This window comes from Sinohyriopsis cumingii, chromosome 6, assembly GCF_028554795.1.
Source record: "Sinohyriopsis cumingii isolate HCF-2022 chromosome 6, ASM2855479v2, whole genome shotgun sequence".
In the NCBI taxonomy this organism is placed as follows: domain Eukaryota; kingdom Metazoa; phylum Mollusca; class Bivalvia; order Unionida; family Unionidae; genus Sinohyriopsis; species Sinohyriopsis cumingii.
The window spans coordinates 87,339,491-87,366,638 of record NC_142966.1 but is presented as its reverse complement, the minus strand read 5'-3'; the positions used below and the strand labels follow the sequence as shown (position 1 = coordinate 87,366,638).

The following is a 27,148-nucleotide window of genomic DNA, read 5'->3' as shown; positions in this document are numbered from 1 at the left end:
TAGTGATAGCTATAATGAATGCAAACTTTCATGAACTTATGGACAGTTATAGCTATCATGATTATAAATTTTCATTAAATCATGACTAGTGATAGCTATAATGAATACAAACTTTCATTAAATTATGGATAGTGATAGCTATAATGATTATAAACTTTCATTAAATCATGGATAGTGATAGCTATAATGAATACAAACTTTCATTAAATTATGGATAGTGATAGCTATAATGATCATAAACTTTCATTAAATCATGGCTAATGATGGCTATAATGAATACAAACTTTCATTAAATCATGACTAGTTATAGCTATAATGAATACAAACTTTCATTAAATCATGACTAGTGATAGCTATAATGATTATAGACTTTCATTAAATCATGACTAATGATGGCTATAATGAATACAAACTTTCATTAAATCATGACTAGTGATAGCTATAATGAATACAAACTTTCATTAAATCATGACTAGTGATAGCTATAATGATTATAAACTTTCATTAAATCATGGCTAATGATGGCTATAATGAATACAAACTTTCATTAAATCATGACTAGTGATAGCTATAATGAATACAAACTTTCATTAAATCATGACTAGTGATAGCTATAATGATTATAAACTTTCATCAAATCATGGCTAATGATGGCTATAATGATTATAAACTTTCATTAAATCATGGCTAATGATGGCTATCATGAATACAAACTTTCATTAAATCATGACTAGTGATAGCTATAATGATTATAAACTTTCATTAAATCATGACTAGTGATAGCTATAATGAATACAAACTTTCATTAAATCATGACTAGTGAAAGCTATAATGATTATAAACTTTCATTAAATCATGGCTAATGATAGCTATAATGAATACAAACTTTCATTAAATTATGGATAGTGATAGCTATAATGATTATAAACTTTCATGAAATCATGACTAGTGATAGCTATAATGATTATAAACTTTCATTAAATCATGACTAGTGATAGCTATAATGATTATAAACTTTCATTAAATCATGACTAGTGATAGCTATAATGAATACAAACTTTCATTAAATCATGACTAGTGATAGCTATAATGATTATAAACTTTCATTAAATCATGGCTAATGATAGCTATAATGAATACAAACTTTCATTAAATCATGACTAGTGATAGCTATAATGATTATAAACTTTCATGAAATCATGACTAGTGATAGCTATAATGAATACAAACTTTCATTAAATTATGGATAGTGATAGCTATAATGATTATAAACTTTCATGAAATCATGACTAGTGATTGCTATAATGATTATAAACTTTCATTAAATCATGATTAGTGATTGCTATAATGAATATAAACTTTCATTAAATCATGATTAGTGATTGCTATAATGAATATAAACTTTCATTAAATCATGACTAATGATAGCTATAATGAATACAAACTTTCATTAAATTATGGATAGTGATAGCTATAATGATTATAAACTTTCATGAAATCATGACTAGTGATAGCTATAATGATTATAAACTTTCATTAAATCATGACTAGTGATTGCTATAATGATTATAAACTTTCATTAAATCATGATTAGTGATTGCTATAATGAATATAAACTTTCATTAAATCATGATTAGTGATTGCTATAATGATTATAAGCTTTCATTAAAGCATGGCCAGTACTAACTATCATGATTATAAACTTTCAATCAATCATAGTCAGTGATAGCTATGCTGATTATAAACTTCATTCATTTGTGACTAGTGACAGCTATCGTTACAGATTTCCTTGAAATTGTGGCTAGTAAAAGATAGCTTGATTACAAATTCACACTAGAGCATAGCAAGTGATTGCTATCAGGATTACAAAACTTTCATTAAGTCATGGCTAGTGGTAGCTGTCATAATTACAAATTCACTTCAGGCTTGGCTAGTGGTAGCTGTCATAATTACAAATTCACTTCAGGCTTGGCTAGTGGTAGCTGTCATAATTACAAATTCACCTCAGGCTTGGCTAGTGGTAGCTGTCATAATTACAAATTCACCTCAGGCTTGGCTAGTGGTAGCTGTCATAATTACAAATTCACTTCAGGCTTGGCTAGTGGTAGCTGTCATAATTACAAATTCACTTTAGGCTTGGCTAGTGATATCAAACATAATTGCAAACTTTTCTTTTAATCATTGCTAGTGAAAGCATGATTACCAAGTCTAATTAACTCACAGCTAGAGGTAGCTAACATGATTGCAAAGTTTAATTAAATTTAATTGATTTGTGACTAGTGATAGTTACTATGATTTATGCAAAACTTAAATGTAATCATGGCCATTGATAGCTATAGCAATTGCAAACTTTCAGAAGTGTCTGATGGGCAGAAGTCAGCATCTTTTTATCATATAGTTTCATCACATTTTTACCTTCCATACAATTTTAGTATGCTTGCTGAATTTGCTAGTATTTCTGCTAACAGGAAAGAAAATGTCAGATCAATGTTGCTCTGCACTGAATTGAATATTCATGTGTGTAATATATTTAAGGAGTTTATTTTTATTTGTTTCTTGCAACAGATTGCTCATGAGAGAGAGGTCAAAGGACAGGTGAGGCTGCAGTTCTCTGATGTGTCAGGCAAGCAATGCATTGTGCAGAGATCTATGGTTGCAACTCAGAAGGTGAGGAATAGATATGAAGTAAAATTTATAAATTTTTGAAGCGCTGAAAACCTATTTGATCCCATGCCATCGACGTTGGAAGTCCGTAAAGTGTTATGCCTGTTGGTTCATTTTTCTGTTTGTTCATTTGTGTGCATGTTTGTTTGTTCGGCTCTTACTGTAATATGATCCTGTTTCAATAATATTCATAAAAATTGGTATGTGGATGCATGCATATTGGGAAGAGTAACTCATCCATATGAAAACTAGGTTACTGTGACCAAAGTTTGACAATTGAATCGTTTTTCATTGTACTTCAGACATTCATTAACCCTTTCATCACTATGGACCGGTTTTCTGGTCCAGGGGAAGTAAGTCCATAAACACTATGGACTGCTTTACCGGTCTGGGGCAGTGTTCTTCTCTAACGTTATAGTACCCGACTATATAAATTTTGGGATACCTCTAATAACTTCCTACTTGTAATGTAGATATTATATTTGGATTATCTCGTGAGTTTAGCTTGTATACAACTAGAAATATCAAACAAAGTAGGCGCTTCTAATGAGTTTTCCGAATGGTGAAATTTGTATACAAAATGGCAGAGTTTAAAAGAAAGTGAGTGAAGTGTTAGATTTTGAATTATCAGAGGATTTGACCAATTTCGACCTAATAAAGTTGGATGAAAATGAGAGAAGGCATCTGGAGAGGCAATGGAATGTTCTTGTGGGTGACAGTGATGACGATAAAGAGGACTTTGGCGGTTTTGAACTGGAGGAAGTGTATGCTCCACGTAATTTTGTTTTGACGAAGTAGGAAAACCAAAGAGATTTGTTTCAGTTTTCTGAGAGAGTTGGACCCACCCAAGTATTAGATGGCTCTAGGAGGGCTTTGGAATATTTTCAAATATTCTATTCATATGAAGTTTTTGGAAACATTGTCCGTCTAACGAATTTGAATGCGACGATCAAACGTGCCAGAGGCGATACAGTTGTGTGGACCGATCTCACCTTGGATTAAATCAAGGCATTTTATGGAATTTTAATTTCTACCTGTCATGTACCTGAAAGATAGACTTGTGTTGCTACTGGAATTATTCATGAGTAGATCTAGGGTCAATTGAACAAGTTTTGGGAACTTTCTAAGTTTTCTGAGAAGTAAATAGATAATTACTTGTATTTTACCTGTTATGTTACCTGTTTGCACCTGTATTTTAACAGTTGTAAGAGATATACACATTTTAATCAATTAGTCATAAAATTTGATTTTTAACCTTGATTTTGACACCTAATCCAGCCAGATATCTTTAAAATTGGCAAAGTTATGTTATTTCAAAATCCACAGATCATTTTGCTTTACAACTCCAAAGTTACTTAGTGTTGAGGACTCTGTGCCCCCAAAGTTACTTAGTGATGAAAGGGTTAAGTCATTGATTTCTCAGTATCCTGGACTCTACATTGCCTATGCTTAAAAATATATCTGTGTAAAGCTATCTCAATAAAAGTAACTTAGCCATACCAAAAGCTGGTCATTATTACCTAATTTCGTGTTACTTGATATTTCTTTTACCACCACCACTCTCTATTTTATAGACCTTATTTCATATGACATGAAAATTGGTATGTTGTTGCATCTTGGAAAGAGTTACTTGTGCCATACCAAAGTTAGGTCATTGTGACCTAATTTTCATTTTCATGCTTGAATGAGTTTTGTCTTCTCAGCCATTTATTTGTTATGACCTCAGTATCTTGGAACCTGTTTACTCTGCCTTCGGAAAATGGTATGTGGAAGCATCTTTGGGGCAGGATAACTTGACTACACCAAAACCGTTTTGCTGTGTACTAATTTGCATACTTGAGTGACTTTTGTATTTTCATTGGTTTGTTTGTTACATCCTCAATATCTAGGACCATGTTTCCCATGCGTATATGAAAATTGTCACATACATGGATCTCATGTAGATTAACTCAGCCATACCTGAACTAGGTCACTGTGACCTAGTTTTCACATTTGACTGACTTTTTATTTTCAGTAATCTATTTGTTCCCTCTAATATATTGAATCCTATTTCATGTTAACTCCGGAAAGTTGGTTTGTGGATGCATCTCAAAGTAGGTGATACCAAATCTATGTCACTACTATTTTCTTGCTTGAGTAACTTCTGTGCTTTCAGCCATTCAATTAAACTATCAATAATTTGGACCCTATTTCACATACACTCATGAAAATTTATATGTGGATGCATCTTGAGGTCACTTTGACCTTAATTTTATACTTGAATGAATTGTTATTTTTAATTGTTATTTTTAATCTTTTTGTTTGTTGAATACCAAAAGCAGAAAAAGTATTCAGAAAATTTGGCTGCACAGTGGACATCCTGATTGGGAAGTATGGTAACCCAAGAAAGCTGTTCTTCCCAAATTTCCTTACTTCCAGTTACACTATAATTTTAGTATTTTGCATGTCACATGCATTACATAAAGATTGAAAACAATTATTCAATGATGATTAACACACTTTCTTCCTGTTTTTGGATGCCCCCCCCCCCCCAACTGAAAATGCACAAAAATATTTCATTGTCTCCCAAAGAAACAAAAATAAAAGTCAAGTCCAAACAGCGGACAATCAGAATTCCACTTTTCTCCCGTCTTGAATTTGATTTTTCTCAATATAGGCTACTTTTTTTATATTATCTCTGATCCAGTTTTTAAAAAAATGGTGTGTCTGCTCCCATTCTGCCACAATCCTTGTAAAGTTTTCATTCCATATATTATTTAACAACATACATTGTTGTTGTAAAGAGCATTCTGATTGGTCAAAAGTTTCTACTCATTCAGTAGATTTTCACTTAATGGAAACTGATGCAAATGGAAAGAAACATGCTTGTAAGACATGACGCTTCAAGTTATTGACAGAGACCAGCACACAACAAGTTTGAATAAGGGTTTGAAAAATGTGTTGAAATGGGAATGGCTTAAAAAGAAAGTTGATGGAAATTTATTTGATCAGTTCCAACTGAATGCTAGAGGACTGTCATTTTGTGATCTTTGCAAGAAAGATCTAACTACACCAATCTCCAACAGAAGATGCATGCAGAGGATTTAATTAACAGAAGCACAAATTACAGCCATGGTTGTAAGTATGTGCACTGCGTTTTGATGTACATTTAGCTAAAATATTCAGGGGTCAAAGAAAGGAAAGCAAAAGAAATCATCACCAAGGCTGCAAAAAGAGCAAGACTGGAATATCAGTTTGAACAGGCTCTGTCCATTTGGGGAAATGACAATTGAATTTATGGGGCTATTTGTATATAGTTGAGGTATTTGTTTTTCAAATAACAATTTTGTATGAAAAGGGAAATGTGTAATATAATATATGCTGCAAAACAAATTGACAAATTTTTGTGTCTTAGTTAATATGTGAACACTGACCAGCATGTGTACTAACTTTAGCACTAATATTACTGGACAACAAATTGATCTGACAATGAACATTGTGAAATCCTTCAAGTATTGTTTAAAGTCTGGCAAGTTTTTTATTTTTTAAATGATTTTTTTTAATTGTTGGAATGAAGTAACATCTTTGTAATATATTATTATAATAAGGTCTACCAGGAGCAGCTTTTGTATGTTTTATGAGTCAAAAATGTATTTATTGCTGGGGACAAAGAGCAGCCATCAGGGAACCCTGATCAAGGGTCAAGGGTACTGCCCTGTGATACACCATTGGGGAAGGACCTGCCCAACCCCCATTAACATTTTCTGTTTTTGTTATGGAGGACCAAAATCATGTCTTCAAGCAACCAAACCCACATTAATAATATTTGCGCTAAGTCACCAGCAAAGCAATCACATTTTGTGTTTACATTAACAAATGAAAGCCAACATTACTTGCCAAGTTTCATCATGTTTATCTCAGTCCACAGGTATATTGAAAGATACCACATCATGTGAAGCAAAAGAATCTGCCATGTTTTAATCTACCATCATATACTGCCCATGTGGCTGACCTGCACTCGGGGTAAGGAAGAAATCTATTTATTTCAGGTCAAAAGTTCAAAAGTGAAAGTTACTGTGACTGATGGAAATATTTTTTTGATGCCATGCCATTAGTTGTAGATCCATACCTGGAACATATTTTGTGGATGGTTTGCACTTGGTGTTAAAGAAGAAACCTATTGATTTAGGTGTTGAAAGGGTAAAGGTCTAGGCCTCATTGACTGACAGAATAAAAAAAGAATTCTCCAAAACAGATTGGTTATGGACCTTGTATGTGTGTGGCTAACTATAATGTAACATAAGAAAGAAGCTTATGATTTTGGAGTCATAAGTTAGGGCATTGTGACTGAAATTGGATATTTTTTTTCCCTTCTTCTGTATAATAAGTTTAGTTTTTGACCACAACCCTTGACCAGAGTTTGTGGAATGCATGCTCTTACAGTATGGAAGAGACCTCATGATTTGGGGTCATTATGTCTGAAAGAAAAATGGGTTTTGCAGAATAATTTTTGTTATGGAGTAAGTTCTTTGACCAAATATTGTGGATGCCTTGCAGAAACCTATAGATTCTACTTTCTAAAGGTAAGAGGTCATGGTTAGTGTTATAAAACAAAATAATGAAGTTTGCATATTAGGTATATTTTAAGGCTGCATACCTTTATCAACAGTCCAGATCACTGAGACCCATTGGTCAATATCTTCAGTCAGCCACGCCCAGCTATTGCCTACATGGCAGACTGTTAAACATTGGCTGGGTGTATTACGTGGCATTTATGGTACTTATGTTGAACGGTGTTGCATAGGTAAAATTGGGACTCTTTATGGGATTAGTTTTGCTAAAATTGGAGAGAAAAAAAATCTCAAACCTCATTTAGTCATTATATGCCTGTATAGGTTTGTTGTCTGTCATTCATACTTCACCCCTTTGTTGGCTTGATATAGGTCATATTTATTTGATCATAAATTATAGCTCTACAAGTTCACAGAGTGTCATGTCCCATGATAATACAGTTGCATTTGTGCCTGTAACTGCGTTTCTATTATTTACAGTTTATTTAGGCCCTCCTTTTTCTGGCTTCTCTGCTTTTTCATTGGGCTTACTACCTTTCCCTGTTTCTTCAAATCAGCTCTGCTATGCCAAGGTTTCTAAATTTTGGAGACATTCTTTTATGCACTGAGTATGTACTATCCATCATGTGGAGGTTATTTACCTCACAGTACTTTTGTTTCAGTAATTTATATAGTTTTGATGGAATATCTGGTGCTCTGAAGTTATGATTTTGCATAGGCCTTCTGGTCCATTGATTTCTTGCATTTCATGTGTGACAGAGGCAGTATCTTTGATGGCAGTTTCAGATAAAAGTTAGTTTCTGTAGTGTGAAATCTCTTTATTCTGGAAAAAGGAAAGATGTTTTCTGGATTGGAGAAACAAATATATGATTAGTGATGTGAGTAGAGATATTGTTCGCTCAGGTACAGAAGGAAGTAAATTATGCCATTTTACTTTACTTTTCTCTCTGTTTTGCCTGTTTTCCCTACTTTTTCCCAGCTTTTTAAAATAAAACTGCTCTACTTATCTTCCTTATCACAAAAGGGTTTGAAAGTCTGTTTAGTCTCCTTTCACCAATGCAATTCCCCCCCCCCCATGTATGCTGAAACCCAATACTTACAGTAATAAGGCATCATATACTAATAAAAACTCCTTATACCGTATATGTATATATAAAGTATATGATTTGGTCATTGTCAGAATATCATGCTAGAGCAGTTGAAGTGAATTGCCATGCTGATAGGTGCATCATATGTCAGTCAACCTGACCTGAATTAAAACCTTCACCATTCTGGTCATGAGTTAGGCACACCAACCAATCAGCCAATGGAACTCCCAGTAAATTGTCTGTTGGTTAAATTGAAGTCCAAAAATGAGTTGAGACTGTGTTTATACATGTGAGTCATAGAAAGCAGTGTCTTTAGTCAATTGCAATCTGATTGTTAATTTGTTTCTTCCTGCAGGCCAAAAAGATTGAAACCAGGACACTGGATGGTGTTATAACTAGAAGAAATGCAGCAGGAGAGAAGCAGAGTATTAACTCCAAGTGTGCAGATCTTGATAAAGAGGTATGTTTTAAAATGAAAAGACATTGTAACGCAGTTAAGGTTAGTGTGTGTAAAATGTAGTGACTTTTTCCAACAATCCATTTGGTGACATTTTTTAACTTTAGTTTTGGGAAGGTTTTATTAAGTGAGAGGATAAATTTTAAATGAATTTATTTTTGAATATAATTTTTAGATATTTAAATAGCTAAAATTTCTCTAACGTTCAAGAATCCAGCTACCATATAGATATACCTCACCAGGATGTCAACGTTTGTGTGAAAGGAAGAGAGAAGAACGGGGGGAGCAAGTTTTGTATCATCCAGAATCAGTGAATTGGCAAGTGGAATGTGTACATATTTTTTAAGGAGTAGTTTACTATTGAACATTGTCTTGTGCCAGTTTGCTATTGTGAAGGTAAATCTTGTCAACTGTCTGTCTGGGGTTACCTCTTCATTTTGTTTTTTTATATATATATTTATTTTATAAACTTGAGAGGAATTTTCTTTGTGTTGGTGATGTTTCTTTCCTTGGTTTTTCCACATTTCAAATGCCTTTTTTTCATTACAGATGATAACGTATTTGGGTGTTGCCAAACCTGTTCTTGAGAATGTTATTTTCTGCCATCAAGAAGACTCCAACTGGTCAGTACCTTTCTTTACAGAATGATGTGCTTTTGAATGTATTACACAAGGTGAGACTAACAGAACCTGTATCCAAGATGGCACCAAGATATGGAAATCCAGTCCTCATGTCAAATTATTTTTCTTCTATGTAGACATTATTTATCAGAAGATGTATGGGGTCTCTTCTGGGATTTGTGGGTACCTGTTAAGTCATGGGATTTTTCTTACTTGCAGATTTATCGTTAAGTGATGGAAATGCATCTTTTTCATCTGATTTGGCAGCATTTGTGACAGTGTCAGACATGAATATCTCATGACAAAAGCATGTGCTCATTGAAAATTATAGATAATTTGCACTTCATCACAAAAGAAAAAGAAATTTAAATATGAAAAGTTAAACTCATTTTCCCTTCTTTTGTAGCAAATAATGCCATGTTTTCTACTGGCCTGCTGTTGTAACTTTAGTTGAAAGTGATTTTCATTCTTAAGCAGTCACTTGATTATCATAGAACCTATGTTGGCTGAATGACTTGCTGTAAACATGGCCAAAATAAATGCATTCATTATGACAAAATGTATTGTTTTATAGCTAAAAAAGCAAATCAGTTTTGAAACACACGTTTCACATTGTTATATTAAATTTATTCCTGCTTGAAGGGTACCCACATTTCACTTGGGTGTATTGAAATTTATTTCTGCTTAAAGGATACCCACATTTCACATGGGTGTATTGAATTTATTGCGGCTTGAAGGGTACCAACATTTTACATGGGTGTATTGAATTTATTGTGGCTTGAATGGTACCCACATTTCACTTGGGTGTATTGAAATTTATTTCTGCTTAAAGGGTACCCACATTTCACATGGGTGTATTGAATTTATTCCTGCTTGAAGGGTACCAACATTTTACATGGGTGTATTGAATTTTTTCCTGCTTGAAGGGTACCAACATTTCACAGGGGTGTATTGAATTTATTGCAGCTTGAAGGGTACGCATATTTCACATGGGTGTATTGAATTTATTGCGGCTTGAAGGGTATGCACATTTTACATGGGTGTATTGAATTTATTGTGGCTTGAATGGTACCCACATTTCACATGCGGGTATTGAATTTATTGCAGCTTGAAGGGTACCCACATTTCACATACGTGTATTGAATTTATTGCAGCTTGAAGGGTACCCACATTTCACATAGGTGTATTGAATTTATTCCTGCTTGAAGGGTACCCACATTTCACATGGGTGTATTGAATTTTTTCCTGCTTGAAGGGTACCAACATTTCACAGGGGTGTATTGAATTTATTGCAGCTTGAAGGGTACCCACATTTCACATAGGTTTATTGAATTTATTGCAGCTTGAAGGGTACCCACATTTCACATGGGTGTATTGAATTTATTGCAGCTTGAAGGGTACCCACATTTCACATGGGTGTATTAAATTTATTGCAGCTTGAAGGGTACCCACATTTCCCATGGGTGTATTAAATTTATTGCAGCTTGAAGGGTACACACATTTCCCATGGGTGTATTAAATTTATTGCAGCTTGAAGGGTACACACATTTCCCATGGGTGTATTAAATTTATTGCAGCTTGAAGGGTACACACATTTCCCATGGGTATATTGAATTTAATAACTTTAAAGATCCAGGAAGAGAGAATTAAATCAGAATCTTAATACATTTTAATTGTTACAGTCTTGTTCCAAATAAACTGATTGATGTTCTTATATATTTTGTTAACAAGAAACACTACCATTTTAAACAATATTAGACAAAATGAATTTTTGTTTGTTGCAACAGACTCTATGTCTACAAAAATAATTATAAAAGAATAAAAACTTTTTATGATCTAGGTACTATTAAATCAGTTCATGCACGAAATAGCAAAGAAATTTTCTACATGCATTTTCTTTGAAAATAAATACGCATAATGTTCTAAAAGTTTGGCAGACTTACTGGACTGTTGTATAGTTTTGTGTAACTTTTTATACTCTTTGGTCATTTATATAGCAATTCAATGATAGTAAATGTATATAGCCTTTGGATGACAGTACATGTATGTTGCCTTTTGATGACAATACTTGTATATAACCTTTTGATGACAGTACATATATATAGCCTTTTGATGACAGTACATGTATATAGCCTTTTGACCATGGTACATTTACATGTCTTTGCTGACTTTAAACAGCTTGAACAATCATGTATACCACTTTACCTGACCAAACACAACACAGAATGATAAGTTACTTGTATACGGTATGGTTTGGTGTTTTATGGCAACACAGCACTTGAAGGTTATTTAGTGCCAATGCAGTTAAAGTAAAGTGAATTGCACAAGGACACTGCTGTTCTGATGGTAGGATTTGAACCCACATCCTTTTGGTTTTAAGTCCAGAATGCATCACTCCATTCATTCACTTGTAACCACCAAAGCCCTGCATTGAGATGTTGCATCTCTCCATTCATTCACACTTGTGGCCACTAAAGCTCAGCAGCTCTTCTGCACATTTTGATACAATTTAGTAGACCATTTGCCAGTTATACATAGATGTACATTTTCAATGTTTTGTCTGTTGAGGTCCAATTTTGATGGAGTTATTGCCCTTTTCCCATCAATTTTATCTCCACAGCAGCAGACTCTTATAATAAACATAGCTCAGAAAATTCAACATATTTTAATGCTATTTGGTGTGTACATTGTCTCAGTCAACATATTTTAATGCTATTTGGTGTGTACATTGTCTCAGTCAACATATTTTAATGCTCTTTGGTGTGTACATTGTCTCAGTCAACATATTTTAATGCTAAAAGGTGTCTACATTGTCTCAGTCAACATATTTTAATGCTGTTTAGTGTGTACATTGTCTCAGGCGGAAATGTGTCTTTTATGGGTTTTGTCTACAGTTTTGGATACAGTTGTCAATCAGCAACATTTCTCTCTGTTGGATGATGCTTATATTAAGCATAACCCAAGAACCATTCAGCATATTCTGATGCAATTTGAGGAGAGCATTGTTTCATAGACCTAGATGTGTCTTTGATGTTTTTGAATTTTTTTGTCTACTCCATTTTTGGATGTATCTTTGACCCTTGTCTGTCAACTTTATATCTTTCCATCAGACATTGCTTGCGTTGAACATGTCCTTGAAAGAGTTTGATTTCAAGCATTCATTGTCATCAGTTAATGGAATCATGGCTCCTGAATGACCACCATCTCATAAATTTGGTTTCCAACAGAAGTTCCTCTGTTTAAGGCCATATGGAGCAAACTGTATTGAGTGTGACCCTTTGTGATATACCCCCTGATGATAGGTCTAGTATATATCTGGTTGTTTTCCATTCACAAAATACTAAGTGTGACCCTTTGTGATATACCCCCTGATGATAGGTCTAGTATGTATCTGGTTGTTTTCCATTCACAAAATACTAAGTGTGACCCTTTGTGATATACCCCCTGATGATAGGTCTAGTATGTATCTGGTTGTTTTCCATTCACAAAATACTGAGTGTGACCTTTTGTGATATACCCCCTGATGATAGGTCTAGTATGAATCTGGTTGTTTTCCATTCACAAAATACTGAGTGTGACCCTTTGTGGTATACCCCCTGATGATAGGTCTAGTATGTATTTGGTTGTTTTCCATTCACAAAATACTGAGTGTGACCCTTTGTGATATACCCCCTCATGATAGGTCTAGTATGTATCTGGTTGTTTTCCATTCACAAAATACTGAGTGTGACCCTTTATTTTGAGATCTGTACAGAGTTATGGAACCCTGTTCCAGTGAGATTAAATTGAGTAAGTAGTAGTATCCCAAAGTATATTTTTTTTCAGTAGATGTGTGCCGTCTGCTTTGAAAAGTTTTTGTATATATCTTTTCCTTGTTGCTAACTAAACAGTGTTGATTCTTGTACCACCTCATTCACAGCGATGTCTTTTGTGGAGCTTTATGTAATAAATACATTCATATGCATGTTTTGCCTACTGAAAATCTTGGTTTAATCTCCCATTGCTATCTTTGTATGATAAAGTTTGCCCATGTGAGAAAGGCTTGTAGGATTTGCCTGTTTCAAATGAGTGCACTCAGTGACACTGTAGATGAGTGCACTCGTTGACACTGTAGATCAGAGGTGGGCAAACTTTCCAGTGCAAATGCCACATACACAAATTTACACCTTGTCGCAGGCTGCATAGTTCATTAAGTAAAATAATTATTATTTGAAATAGCAGAAACAAAAGGTTTTTCTAAATAACATCATAATTAATTTTCAGTTGTTAATATTTGAAAACATAAACTTCAAAAGAAGCACATTTATTTGATAAACAGAGTAACACAAACAGTCAGTGCAAATGATGACTTGTTCCTAGGCCGCATGAAAACCCTTGGCGGGCTGCATGAAAGCTTTTAGTGGGCCGCATGCGGCCTGCGGGCCGTAGTTTGCCACCTCTGCTGTAGATGATCATAATATGCTTATTGTGGCATGAACATTTGCAATATTTCTTGTGCTTTTAGTATTGAAAAGATGTTTTGCTCTTCTTAATGATGTTAAGTGTCAGGAACACTGCCCTTGGGATTATAATTTGAAGGTAAGATCTTGACAAAGCCTTGTTCCTGCCCACAAATGCTATTGGTATTTCTCCAACCACTATTATTCTCATTTGCTGCCATTTTTTTACATCATCAGCCCCATGAATACCATCTCCTTGATAGATGACATTCTCAAAAACAGTCTTCCGCAGATAATTCTTTGTGACTTGATGAATATTGCTTAGTCTAGTATATTCTGAATCAAGTGCTGCAAGTTTTAATTACAAGCACTTATTGGTTATATTTCTGTATGTTCAACAACATGGGAGAATGAGACTGAAATGTAGCTGTTTGCATTTTGGATGAGATTTATTTGCAGAATTACTTGGTAATAATAGTGTTATAGATAAGTGAACATTAGTTTTAACCTCAAACTTGGACTAAGCTTTTTGGGTAGCTCACACTCAGGGTAAGGAAGAAGGTTATCATTTTGAGGCCAAAAGGTCAAGGGTCAAGGTTACTGTGAGAGAAGAAGAAAAAAATCATTTCTGAACAATGACTTTAGTTCTACGTCATGAACCTGAACTACACTTTGTGTATGACTTGCACTTGTAGTCTTTGTGAGGCCTATCATGAGGTCAGAGGTTAAAGGTAAACTTAAAAAGTCAAGGTAACTGACTAAAAAATTTCTGCACAAAATTTTCCATTCTGATCCATGTATCTTCACCAAAGTTTGATGTTGGCTTATATTGTGGGTCAGAAAGCTATTTGGGGTCAAAAGGTCATAGATCAAGGTCATTGTGACTGAAAGAGAAAAACGGTTTTCACATAATAACTTTAGCTGTAGACCACTTACCATGACTATAGATTGTGGAGGACTTGCACTTAAGGAAGAGATCCATTAATTTGGTGGTGAAAAGGTCACAGATCAAGGTCAATAAAACTAAAAAAAATGGGTTTTGTGCAATTTCTTTGGTTCTAGACTGAATTCCTTGACCAAACATTGTGGATGGCTTGCACTTATGATAAGAAAGAAACCTTTATAGTTTGGGCTTTAAATGTCAAAGGTCATTGCAGGTCTTATAAGAAAATAAGGGTTTCTGCACAGTAAGTTTAGTTGAAGACTGTATACTTTGACCAAGATTTGGGGCCATTGATACCTATTGGTCAATAATTACAGTGATGTAGGTGTGTGCCATACTGTAATAGTGCCTAGGACTGTTAAACATGGGGCCATTGTATAATGCTTTGTTCATGGTACACTTATTCCCTTTTTGCATTCTCAATATATTGGGTTTTATTATTTATATTTTAACACACATGATAAAGTTAATTGCTTGAAATATGCACATGTACTACTACCACAGTACTGTGTGAATTTGTTGACATTTGATATAAAAACCTTTTCTTGACATCTGTTTTAGGCCTCTAAGTGAGGGAAAGACTCTGAAGGAAAAGTTTGATGCCATATTTGCCTCAACAAGATATGTAAAGGCACTTGAAAACATTAGGAAACTTAAACAGGACCAGGTAAGGGACATAGGATCTCTTTACTAGCTGCCTTTTCACATGGACGAAGTTTTCCTGTAGAGAGTGCCATAAAGTATTATTTTAGACAGGCCAAGAACTAGGATGAAGAACTTGCCCTAGATAAATATGTACATGCTATAAGAACCCTTGAGGAAGAGCTCTTGGAGAGAGAGGACATATCACATAGCAACCTATAGTTATGATGTTTTTACTGTGGACAGCAGCATTAGTACCAATAACACATGGCAACCTATAGCTGTTACTTTTCCATTGTAGACAACAGCAGTAGTGTCATTAACACGTATTAACATATAGCTGTTACTTTTCCATTGTAGACAACAGCAGTAGTGTCATTAGCACATAGCAACCTATAGCTATCACTTTTCCATTGTGGACAGCAGCATTAGTGTCAATAGCACATATCAACCTATAGTTATCGTTTTTCCATTGTGGACAGCATCATTAGTGTCAATAGCACATATCAATCTATAGCTATCACTTTTCCATTGTGGACAGCATCATTAGTGTCAATAGCACATATCAACCTATAGTTATCGTTTTTCCATTGTGGACAGCAGCATTAGTGTCAATAGCACATATCAACCTATAGTTATCGTTTTTCCATTGTGGACAGCATCATTAATGTCAATAGCACATATCAATCTAGAGCTATCACTTTTCCATTGTGGACAGCAGCATTAGTGTCAATAGCACATGGCAACCTATAGCTATCACTTTTACATTGTATACAACAAGATTAGTGTCATTAGCACATAGCAACCTATAGCTATCACTTTTCTATTGTATACAGCAGCATTAGTGTCAGTAGCTCATGGCAACCTATGGCTATCACTTTTCCATTGTATACAGCAGTATTAGTGTCAATAGCACATAGAAACCGATAGCTGTCACTTCTCCATTGTATACAACAGTATTAGTGTCAATAGCACATGGCAACCTATAGCTGACACTTCTCCATTGTGTACAACAGTATTAGTGTCAATAGCACATGGCAACCTTTAGCTGTAATTTTTCCACTGAAGACATCATTAGTGTCATTAGCACATTGCAACCTGTAGCTATCACTTTTCTATTGTATACAGCAGCATTAGTGTCAATAGCACATGGAAACCTATCGCTGTCACTTCTCCATTGTATACAACAGTATTAGTGTCAATAGTACATATCAACCTATAGCTGTCACTTCTCCATTGTATACAACAGTATTACTGTCAATAGTACATAGCAACCTTTAGCTATCACTTTTCTATTGTATACAACAGTATTAGTGTCAATAGCACATGGCAACCTATAGCTGTCACTTCTCCATTGTGGAAAGCAGCATTAGTGTCATTAGCATTATTATTATGTTTGATTCAAGTTATATGTGTAAGTTTTGGAAATACTGTAAATACTTACAAATAAGCTTGTTCGCATACAAGCCGACCCCCTTCCCCAACTGAATAGGTATAAACATTTAAAAGTGCATGACCTGCACATAAGCTGACCCACAAATCCAAGATGACATCACAAGATGCATGCAATAAGTTCAAAATGCACTTTCGATCTGTATTCAGAATTCTAGCCTCTATTATTACCATTCTGAACTTGTAACAGTTAAGTGAATATATGTTGGTTATATGCCTTTCACAATTAAATTCTCATGCTGTTTTTTAAAGATTACCTCAGTTTGCACGATCACTTATTATAAATGAAAAAGAGTAACTCGTGAGTGTGGATCAGCGTAAAGAAACTATTAACGTCTAGCTGAAATGTTATCTGGAAGAATGCGATTTGGTCAAAACAATGAGTAATGCAAAATTTGCATCTGATATGTTTGGAAATAAAGAAGGATTTAAGTGACACTAAGCATGAATTGCATTGTGTAAGTAATATACATTATAATACAGTCTGGTCTCCCAGTTAAACTTGAACTGGCCCTTTGAATTACAGTAGTCCCCCTCTTGAACGGCACCGACGAGTTTGTGTTCAAAAGTACCCCTCGTGAAAGGCCACCCGGCTAACGCAACCAGCGGCCAGCATATTAGTGCAATAATATAAAATTTACCCCTCACAGGCAGCCTCATTTTATTTGAATATGTATCCAGAACCAGTATTTTATTCATAACGTGTGTTAAGTAATCCGATTTCTGTTTCCCGATGTCAGGTTTTCGTTACTGAAAGACGTGTTGACTAAAGTACATGTACCACTAAGGTTAATATTATATCATTTATGCCTCACGAGAAGCCATATTTATTCCATAAAGCTGAGAAGACTCAAATTTTAATCCATACAAAAGGGTAATTACATGTAATCTGATTAGCAGCAAGTGCTGTGTTATCATGTGATGTCTGGTTTAGTCACTCTAATAATTGTTAAGATTACAATTATTGAACAGTAGTAACAGCTGAGAAGTGGTAGTATTGATGTACAATACACAAGTCAGCAGGAAAATGGTTTGATAGCCTTTATGGCTTCCCTTAGTAAGATGTTGAGCTTGTTCACTTTGATAATTAATGGCTATTACTACTGACAATAATTGTTAAGATTACAAATCCTAATGGCCACGAGGTTAAATCTGCATGATGTTAATGGTACATAAAGAAGCCATTTTGGCTTCTCTCACTTAGTGTAAAGAAATGTATAAAAACAATAGGGTACCAGACTGCGACTAACGAATCACGTGACAAGATCACTTTCTTGAAAAACACATGGCAATTTGTTTAAATGCATACAAAATTGTTTTATCAGTCTTGTAGTTGGCAATTTGAATAACTTACTGCAAAAAGATCAACATGTCATTGAGGAAAAGAAAAATTCTCAGTATAGAAGAGAAAGTGAAAGTAATTCAAATGACCGAGAGGTGGGGGAAGGTCAAGGATCCTCACAGAAAACTGCGATGTTGGAAAGACTCGGATAAACAGTATCGTGAAAGATAAGGAAACAATTCTGCAGAAGTGGGAAGGTGGAATGGACAGAGAAAGGAAGATTGTTTGAGCCAGGAGATGTTTGTATCCTGATTTTAATGACAAGGTTTTTGAATGGTTTTGCACTGCCCGTGCTAAGAAAATTCCACTCGCCGGTGAAGTGATCCAAGAAAAAGCAGCAATTTTGTCTGTTGAAATGGGATATGATGACTTTACTGCAAGTAACTGAGGTTGCATAGATTTCAAGTTCGACAGAATATTAAGTGTTCTGTCCTTAGTGGAGAATCAGCTGATGTTAATAATGAAGTTGTCAAAGATTGGAACAAAAGACTAAACAGTATATGCAGGGGATATGACTGCAGGGGATATGACTGCAAGGATATTTTTAATTGTGACGAGACTAGTTTGTTTTTTAGACTGTTACCAACAAAGTGACAGATGATGTGATCTGTAACATAATTATAAAGACAGTTTGAAAACTAAGTTAATGGTTATTCATAATATTCTTTTGAAAATGATGAAACAGTTTGCTTTACATTTATTTCACAACATGCATTTCATTTTTAAGTGAAAATATTAAATGTTTTAGAATTAAATGTACTTGTGACTTTCTGCATATGTATTTACTAATCGCATTTGTCATCCTCCTCTAGAAAGGCCACCCTCATTATAAAGCCATTTCCCTGCTGCCATAGGGGTGGTCTCATAAGAAGGGGACTACTGTATAAAGTCTTTATTTATCTTTATTTAATTTCATGTTGGAGAAATCAGAAAATATGCACATGCAAAATAATTTTCAAGTTTTGACTTTGGCTTTTGTGCTGCATCCAAGTTAGATTATGGAATTACCGTATGTCCAGTGTGTGCTGCATCCAAGTTAGCTTATGGTATGACCCTATGTCCAGTGTGTGCTGCATCCAAGTTAGCTTATGGTATGACCTTATGTCCAGTGTATGGCACCCATTGTGTGTCATCCATTGACATTTGCTAATTAAAACTTATAAATATACAAGACAGATTTCGCCTAAAGCTAGAAACATCTTGGCACAATGGTTGAAAAATCTCTAAAAACTAGTCAGGTAATTAATAATAAAAAATTCTTTCCTGGAATGAATCCTTACTCAGCCAACTATTTTAGAAATATAAATTAAATCATATGAATGCTTGTTTGCTAGACCTTACTCTTTGACCCTTCTAACACCAGTTTTTAGAAACAACAAATTTAGATTAGTCTACTCTCTCTCTCTCCCTTGATAAATGTTAATTAGTATTGAAGAGTGGGAGTGAAGTGATTGAATGAACTTGATGAAAACAAATATAAAACAAATTTCCAGTAAAGGTTGTGGACTGTTAGTGAACAAAATTTGCAAATTCTTTTGTGCAGAAAATCCTTTTCAATAAAGGGAAACACTGGTCAGCCATGAATCTACATTTTGCTTGATTGTACAAGTGATTGGAAAAATCACTTTACAGACAAAAATATTGACTTGGATTGTTTTCTACAGATAATGCCATCGGTTATGACAGCCATTCCAAAGAACAGAAAAAAACTTATAAGAAAAACTGCTAACAAGAATTTGACAGAAAGCATCCTGGCATAAATAGATTTCAGGTTTATACAAATAATGCTCCACCATAACAGCAAGGCTGCCATTATTAAAAATAGAAAGACCAAATTTAACAGAAAACATCTTGACACTTCAAAATTTATGCAAATAATGCTGATTGACTGTCAAATATGGCTGACATTACTAAAAGGATAAAGAAGGCACCTTTAAATGACAGCTTGATGTTTGTGTCCAGATGTCACAGTTGATGTCCTGCCTGTGCAAACAGAAAACTTTGTGATTTCATGGGTTTTCAATAACTTAATAGATACTCAACCTGATATTTGATATTCTTTATATGATTCTGTATAAAATGCAGAGTTCAGTGCCTACAGTATGCAGTAAGAAAATGTATTTGCTCTTCTTTCCTGTCATAAAATTTGGATTGTAAATATTTTGCGAAACTACAATAGGTTATTCATAAAACATTTCCTGTTTATTTTTCAGGATGGGACACTAAAATTGCATAAACAGGACTTGCAATACTTAAAACTACACAAAGATAAAGCTGCCCAGGTAAGACTCTTTTCTGTGTCTCAAAACTTATCCCTTTGTTTTATCCATCTTTCTGTCTGTTTGTCTTCTGTTGATTAATCTTTATACAGTCAACTCCACTAATATGCATAGTCTCAGGACCGGACTCAAGCTATGCATATAAACGGAGTATGCATTTAAACGGAATTCATGCATATTTACAATGTAAAATGGGACCATACTTTCGCTATGCACTTAAGCAATCTATGCATTTAAGTGCAGCCAACTGTATTACACATCTGCTTTGAAAGATCCATGCAGCATATAGGATTCACTTTGTTCACCTATGATTTTTGTTTTATTGTCTTTCTGTTGGGGAATATTTTCTGTAACTTTTCTATACATGCCAGCCATTATGCTTTTGGTGTAATCATTACGCTTTTTATCACCAAAATACATTTTACACTTGAATGTAAAGGATTGTGCATTTATGTTACAAAAATAAGACAAAATGAAAAGAAACCAATAAAAAGTTATTTTTGTCATTTTTGTTAAGATCTCTTTAATTAAAAACTCATATAAATTTAAGAATAGTTTTAAAAAGATAACTACTTTGTACGAATAGTGTAAGAGTACTCTCCTTATTTACTATTTACATCAATTGTATATGACCCACTTCCAAGAAAACAGACAGGTTTCTTCAAATATGAACTTTGCTTCCGAGATTCATTATATTGATAAGGTAGTTTGTTTGTGGACCAGTCTGTAATTTTAAAGAAAACGGTGCCAAATGTTACATTGTGAATTCTGGATGTTATGTGATGGAAAATGATAGGACAGATGGATCTTGTCAAACTTCAGAACTTGTGAGATCAGAAGAAAGGATGAATCAACACCGCTTTACAAACTTTAAACGAAGAATGTGATAGTAATATAATACAGCATGCTGAGCACATGCTTATGCTCAGTGTAAAATTCCGGTTCACGATCTTTCTGTGAAGGCTTCACATATAGACTAGTGAGAGAATGCTGAATACAAATAATTTTTCAGTATACTTTGTGTTTGTATTCTGGTGACAATAATTTTGACGAGCTGCAGAGCCAGTTTAGTAGAAAAAATTTCTTTTTTTTTATACATGCAGTAATTCTGGTATGTAATATACAGATCACACTTCTCATGCCCTAATTTTGGCCACTCTTTTTTTGTTTTTTTTGATGTCATTTTGCCACTTATAACAGCATTAATTATACATTAGAGGGGTTGGGTTGGGATGTATACTTTTCACATGTAATCAATATAGGAAATGTGCATTAGAGATTTGATCTTGGATGTACATGTATCTTGCATCCAATTTTTTTTTTCATTTTGACCAACATTTTAAGGGTCACTCAGCTTACTGATAAATCTTGTCCAGGCTACTTTTTAATATCTTTCCTTGTATCTTCTCAAAGCTTAAACTGAAGAAAAGCTTTCTTGCTGTCAACTACGTTTCTGCATTTTAGTTGATATTGGATTGATCATAAACTATATTGAATCCAATAGAAGTTAAAGCTGCATTCCATTGCATAAAAAATTGTAAATTGAGTTAATTGCATGACATGACTAGGTAACTCTTGCAAGAAAGAGTAATAAAGAATAGTTTGCAAACAAATGTACATTTCATTTGAGAACAAACTGAGAATCTATGCAGGGACGTGTACTGTCTGGCAGAAAGAATAAACTGTAAGCAGGCTAGCATGATTTGCAATATGTTATGCAACTGTACACTGCCCACCTTTACTTGATAGTTGGAAAAGCAAAATGTAGAGCACATGATCTCTCTGTTTCAATGTCATTATCATTTTATGTCTGATCTCAACCTGGATCTCACTGTCCATTGTCGTATCAGACAGTTTGTACCTGACCTCAAACCTGATCTCACTGTTCCAGTGTCATTATCAATTTGTGTATGTCACCTAAAGCCTGATCTCACTGTTCCAATGTCATATCAAACAATTGGTGCCAAACCTAAAACCTGATATCACTGTTCCAATGTCATATCAGACAATTTGTGCCAAACCTAAAACCTGATATCACTGTTCCAGTGTCATATCAGACAATTTGTGCCAAACCTAAAACCTGATCTCACTGTTCCAATGTCATATCAGACAATTTGTGCCAAACCTTAAACCTGATCTCACTGTTCCAATGTCATATCAGACAGTTTTGTGGCTGACCTAAAACTTCTCATTATCAGACGTTTTGTGCCTGACCTTAAACCTTATCTCACTGTTCCAATGTCATATCAGACAATTTTGTGCCTGATCTGAAGCCTGTTCTATCCTAGAAGAGTAGAAAATATCCAGACAGAAAGCACAATCATCTGAACATTGCACATGCTTACAATATACCTGACCTCAAACCTGATCTCACTGTTCCAATGTCATATCAAACAATTTGTGCCAAACCTAAAACCTGATATCACTGTTCCAATGTCATATCAGACAATTTGTGCCAAACCTAAAACCTGATATCACTGTTCCAATGTCATATCAGACAATTTGTGCCAAACCTAAAACCTGATATCACTGTTCCAATGTCATATCAGACAATTTGTGCCAAACCTAAAACCTGATCTCACTGTTCCAATGTCATATCAGACAATTTGTGCCAAACCTTAAACCTGATCTCACTGTTCCAATGTCATATCAGACAGTTTTGTGGCTGACCTAAAACTTCTCATTATCAGACGTTTTGTGCCTGACCTTAAACCTTATCTCACTGTTCCAATGCCGTTATCAGACGTTTTGTGCCTGACCTTAAACCTTATCTCACTGTTCCATTGTCATATCAGACAATTTTGTGCCTGATCTGAAGCCTATTCTATCCTAGAAGAGTAGAAAATATCCAGACAGAAAGCACAATCATCTGAACATTGCACATGCTTACAATCTGGGGAATGAGTATCATTTTCAAAATCTTAATGTCACTGAGTGTAATCAACATGTCTTTGGGTCTGCAACACTGGGGTGTCCCCAAAACTAGACAAACTGAACTGGATTTGGTGGTAAGACATTTGTTATAAGCAAGATAAAATTGGTTGCTGTAGTTTGAAATGGTTTTGGAGGGAATACATCTTTTAGATCCAATACGGGCAATGAAGGCTCACCTGTTATTTAATTTCCATTGCTGCACAATTTTGATAGTTAATGAGGTACTGTAACAGTAGATAAAAGCCTAATACTACAACAATTGCTGAGTAATGATAGATAATGTTTGAAATTATTGGATCTTACCTTATTTTGTCATCAGTATATATGCAAAATGTTATGAAGTTTTGCCGACATAAAAAAGAATTCAGACAAAACAAATAGATCTTTGAAAATGTTTGAAAATTTCTGTTATGTTCTGTGTTTTTTTCTACCAAATAATTTTAACTGGATTATGCAACAACAGCAATTGATGTTGTATAACTTTCTTACAGTTGGAAGAAGACCTGAGGGAACTGGAAGGCAGACTTGCTGCCTCCAAGCAGTCAGTGGAGGAAATCAAGACGAAATTGGACCCAATCGAGGTCAGTAGACTCCCCAGTGAGGTTCAACAGCCTCAAGACTGGGATCCTAACTATAACCATTAAAAACATAAGATGTAAAGATACTGTTGGTAATGGGTATCATTTTTGTGGGATTCGCCTTGGTGGAAGTTTGATCTAATTTTGGTAGCTGTCTATATGTTTGTTCATATGTACACACCCTAGGTTAAGGTCAGTGTGTTAAAGTGTTTTACATTCAGGGCTGGATAAAAATGGAGTTTCTTGTTCATGGTTTTTATGTCAATATTTTTTCAGTACAGAGAAACCTGCCATCTTTTACACCTAAATGTATAGGATACCACCTCTTCAAGGACATTTATTAAAGTCTTATAATAAGTTTACAGACTTACCTGTATAAAAAGGACACCTTTCTTTAATAACATAATTGAGTGCCTTTTTTATACAGATTTAACTGTGCTTAATTTCATAGACTTGCCACTGTCTGGGGAAGCATCCTATTTTCTTCACAGATTGATCCATTTTTGTTTTGTTTTCAAATTTGTGGTTTGTAGCTACCACATAATCCATGAAAATTGGTACCCACTAATGAAATTATTTTAGAGTAGTGTCTGCTGTCTGTTATTAAGAATACTTTGTTTGCTAATAAGGAACGTTTTATATGTAGCTCTTCTGGCTTTTGTAACATTGAAAGTTTGCGCTATATTTGCTAAGGGACATAACTCAAATACTAATCTGTGGAAGAAATTATTAACCAGTGTCAGTCTCTGGATACAAGTTTGAGTTAGTATATCAGTATGGAATCATTTCAATATAAAATGCTCAGCGAATATTATTGCTTGAATATTTTCACCAAATATTTCAGTAATTTCCTTAAACAATTCTCTGTTAAGAAATAAAGAAAAGAAAAAGACTAGCTATTTATTATTAAAATTTATTTAGAGGGGATATTGGTTATGTTTATAAAAAAATGGAACAGTTATCAATATCTTACAATTTATCGTCGTCGCTTTAATTTTGTTTAATGTAGTAAATCCTTACCCCTTCAAGCCATCAATATTCCGAATACTTTGGTTATATCAATGGTCATATTTGTTTGTGTTTGTCGGTTTTTTTCTATTTTTTGTCTGCAGTGTGGCAGTTTATTGTGATGTCTAGTACAGGGGTGTCATGCTGCAGACATGTAGCATTAGGTCCGACCCAGTCACATTATCCTGACACCATGCTGAACAGTCCTAACACTAACCTCTTAATGCTGAGCACCAAGTGAGGCAGCTGCATGTACCATTTTTAAAAATAAGTCTTGGTATGACTTGTATCGGCAGTAATCAGCATCCTTAGTGTCAAACTATTCCTTAAGCAGAGCCAGTTATGAATACTTTCTCCCAACTAGCCAGCAACTATTAATGGAATGGCCCGCTGACATTTTAAAATGATTGTCTATTTTAAAACAATGCAGTTAGTGAAACAGCCTTCCACAATAAATAATAACACTCAATAAAAGATATAAATGTAGTAAACGTAGTCACAGCAACCTATTTAATAGTATGGAAGTGATTAATAACATCCAGATTTAAAGTTTAATTGCTGTTCAGTAACAAATCATTGACAAAACTTATATTTCAGAATTCTTCATTTTTGGGGGGAGGTCAGAGTTTAAGTTGTGTTGGAATTTGGATTTCATGATCGATCATCAGTTTTGCCAACCAGTAGAAGATAAGTAAGCTCACAATAGGACTAGCTTATTTTTTCCTACATTTCTTCACCAGTAAGTTGCTTGGTATTTCAACCAAATTTGGCATGCAGCTTTATGTTGTGAAGACTTTGAATGAGTTTGGCTTCCAGTGTTCCCTAATCATTTACAGGTATTATGGTCAAGACCTAAAATGAGTTTGGTTTCCAGTGTTCCTTTAATAATTTACTTGTGTTATGTTCAAGACCTAAAATGAGTTTGGTTTCCAGTGTTCCCTTAATCATTTACAGGATTTATGGTAAAGACCTAAAATGAGTTTAGCTTCCAGTGTTCCCTTAATCATTTACAGGTGTTATGTTCAAGACCTAAAATGAGTTTGGCTTCCAGTGTTCCCTTAATAATTTACTTGTGTTATGTTCAAGACCTAAAATGAGTTTGGCTTCCAGTGTTCCCTTAATCATTTACAGGTGTTATGTTCAAGGCCTAAAATGAGTTTAGCTTCCAGTGTTCCCTTAATCATTTACTTGTGTTATGGTCAAGACCTAAAATGAGTTTGGCTTCCAGTGTTCCCTTAATCACTTACTTGTGTTATGTTCAAGACCTAAAATGAGTTTGGCTTCCAGTGTTCCCTTAATAATTTACTTGTGTTCTGTTCAAGACCTAAAATGAGTTTGGCTTCCAGTGTTCCCTTAATCATTTACATTAGTTATGGTCAAGACCTAAAATGAGTTTGGCTTCCAGTGTTCCCTTAATAATTTACTTGTGTTATGTTCAAGACCTAAAATGAGTTTGGCTTCCAGTGTTCCCTTAATAATTTGCTTGTGTTTTGTTCAAGACCTAAAATGAGTTTGGCTTCCAGTGTTCCCTTGCATCATTTACAGGTGTTATGGTCAAGACCTAAAATGAGTTTGGCTTCCAGTGTTTTTATTTTATTTCTAGCACTCATCACATCATTTACAGGAGTTATGGCCCTGATTGGCTGGCCTCCTAACAATGTTTGTACATAATAAATTTACTTACAGTAGCTTGATTTCAAGCAAATTTGTCATGCAGCTTTGTTGATACCTTGAATACGTTTATTTATCAGCATTCCCTGTCATTTATGCAAAATATGACCAAGTCTCCTGACCTTACTTTGTTAACATAACTTTACTAAGGATTGTTGGATTTCAACTAGATTTGGTATGGATCTTTAATGACTTGATTTCAAATTTCCATGCCATCATTTACAAAAGCTATGTCTCTTCATGACTTGTCCTACCAAACTTGTGTTTTTGCAGTTTTCAGGATCTCAGACAAGTTTAATTTTAATACATCTACTTCTCATGAGATTATAGAATTGTTAATCAGTTGCATTTTATCAGGATCATCTACGGTTTCGTAAAAAACAAATTCTGCATTTTAAAATCCTTAAACTCTTGCACGAGTTTGATTGCTGTTGTATTATATCATAATTTAGTAGAGTTATGTCCCATTATTGTTATATAC

At 34.5% G+C, this 27,148-nt stretch overlaps 1 protein-coding gene across 1 annotated transcript in view; it reads left to right on the top strand.

Moving 5' to 3' along the window:
* Positions 1-24,054, top strand: part of LOC149797388 (DNA repair protein RAD50.L-like) — a 39,754-nt gene extending 15,700 nt beyond the window's left edge. Inside the window, exons 4-9 of the mRNA XM_089960753.1 lie at positions 2,566-2,667; positions 8,658-8,762; positions 9,309-9,382; positions 15,323-15,428; positions 20,411-20,479; positions 23,902-24,054. Of these exons, the coding sequence (XP_089816879.1) occupies positions 2,566-2,667; positions 8,658-8,762; positions 9,309-9,382; positions 15,323-15,428; positions 20,411-20,479; positions 23,902-24,054 (609 nt within the window). The remainder of the gene's footprint in view (positions 1-2,565; positions 2,668-8,657; positions 8,763-9,308; positions 9,383-15,322; positions 15,429-20,410; positions 20,480-23,901) is intronic.
* The last annotated feature ends 3,094 nt before the right edge of the window (positions 24,055-27,148 follow it).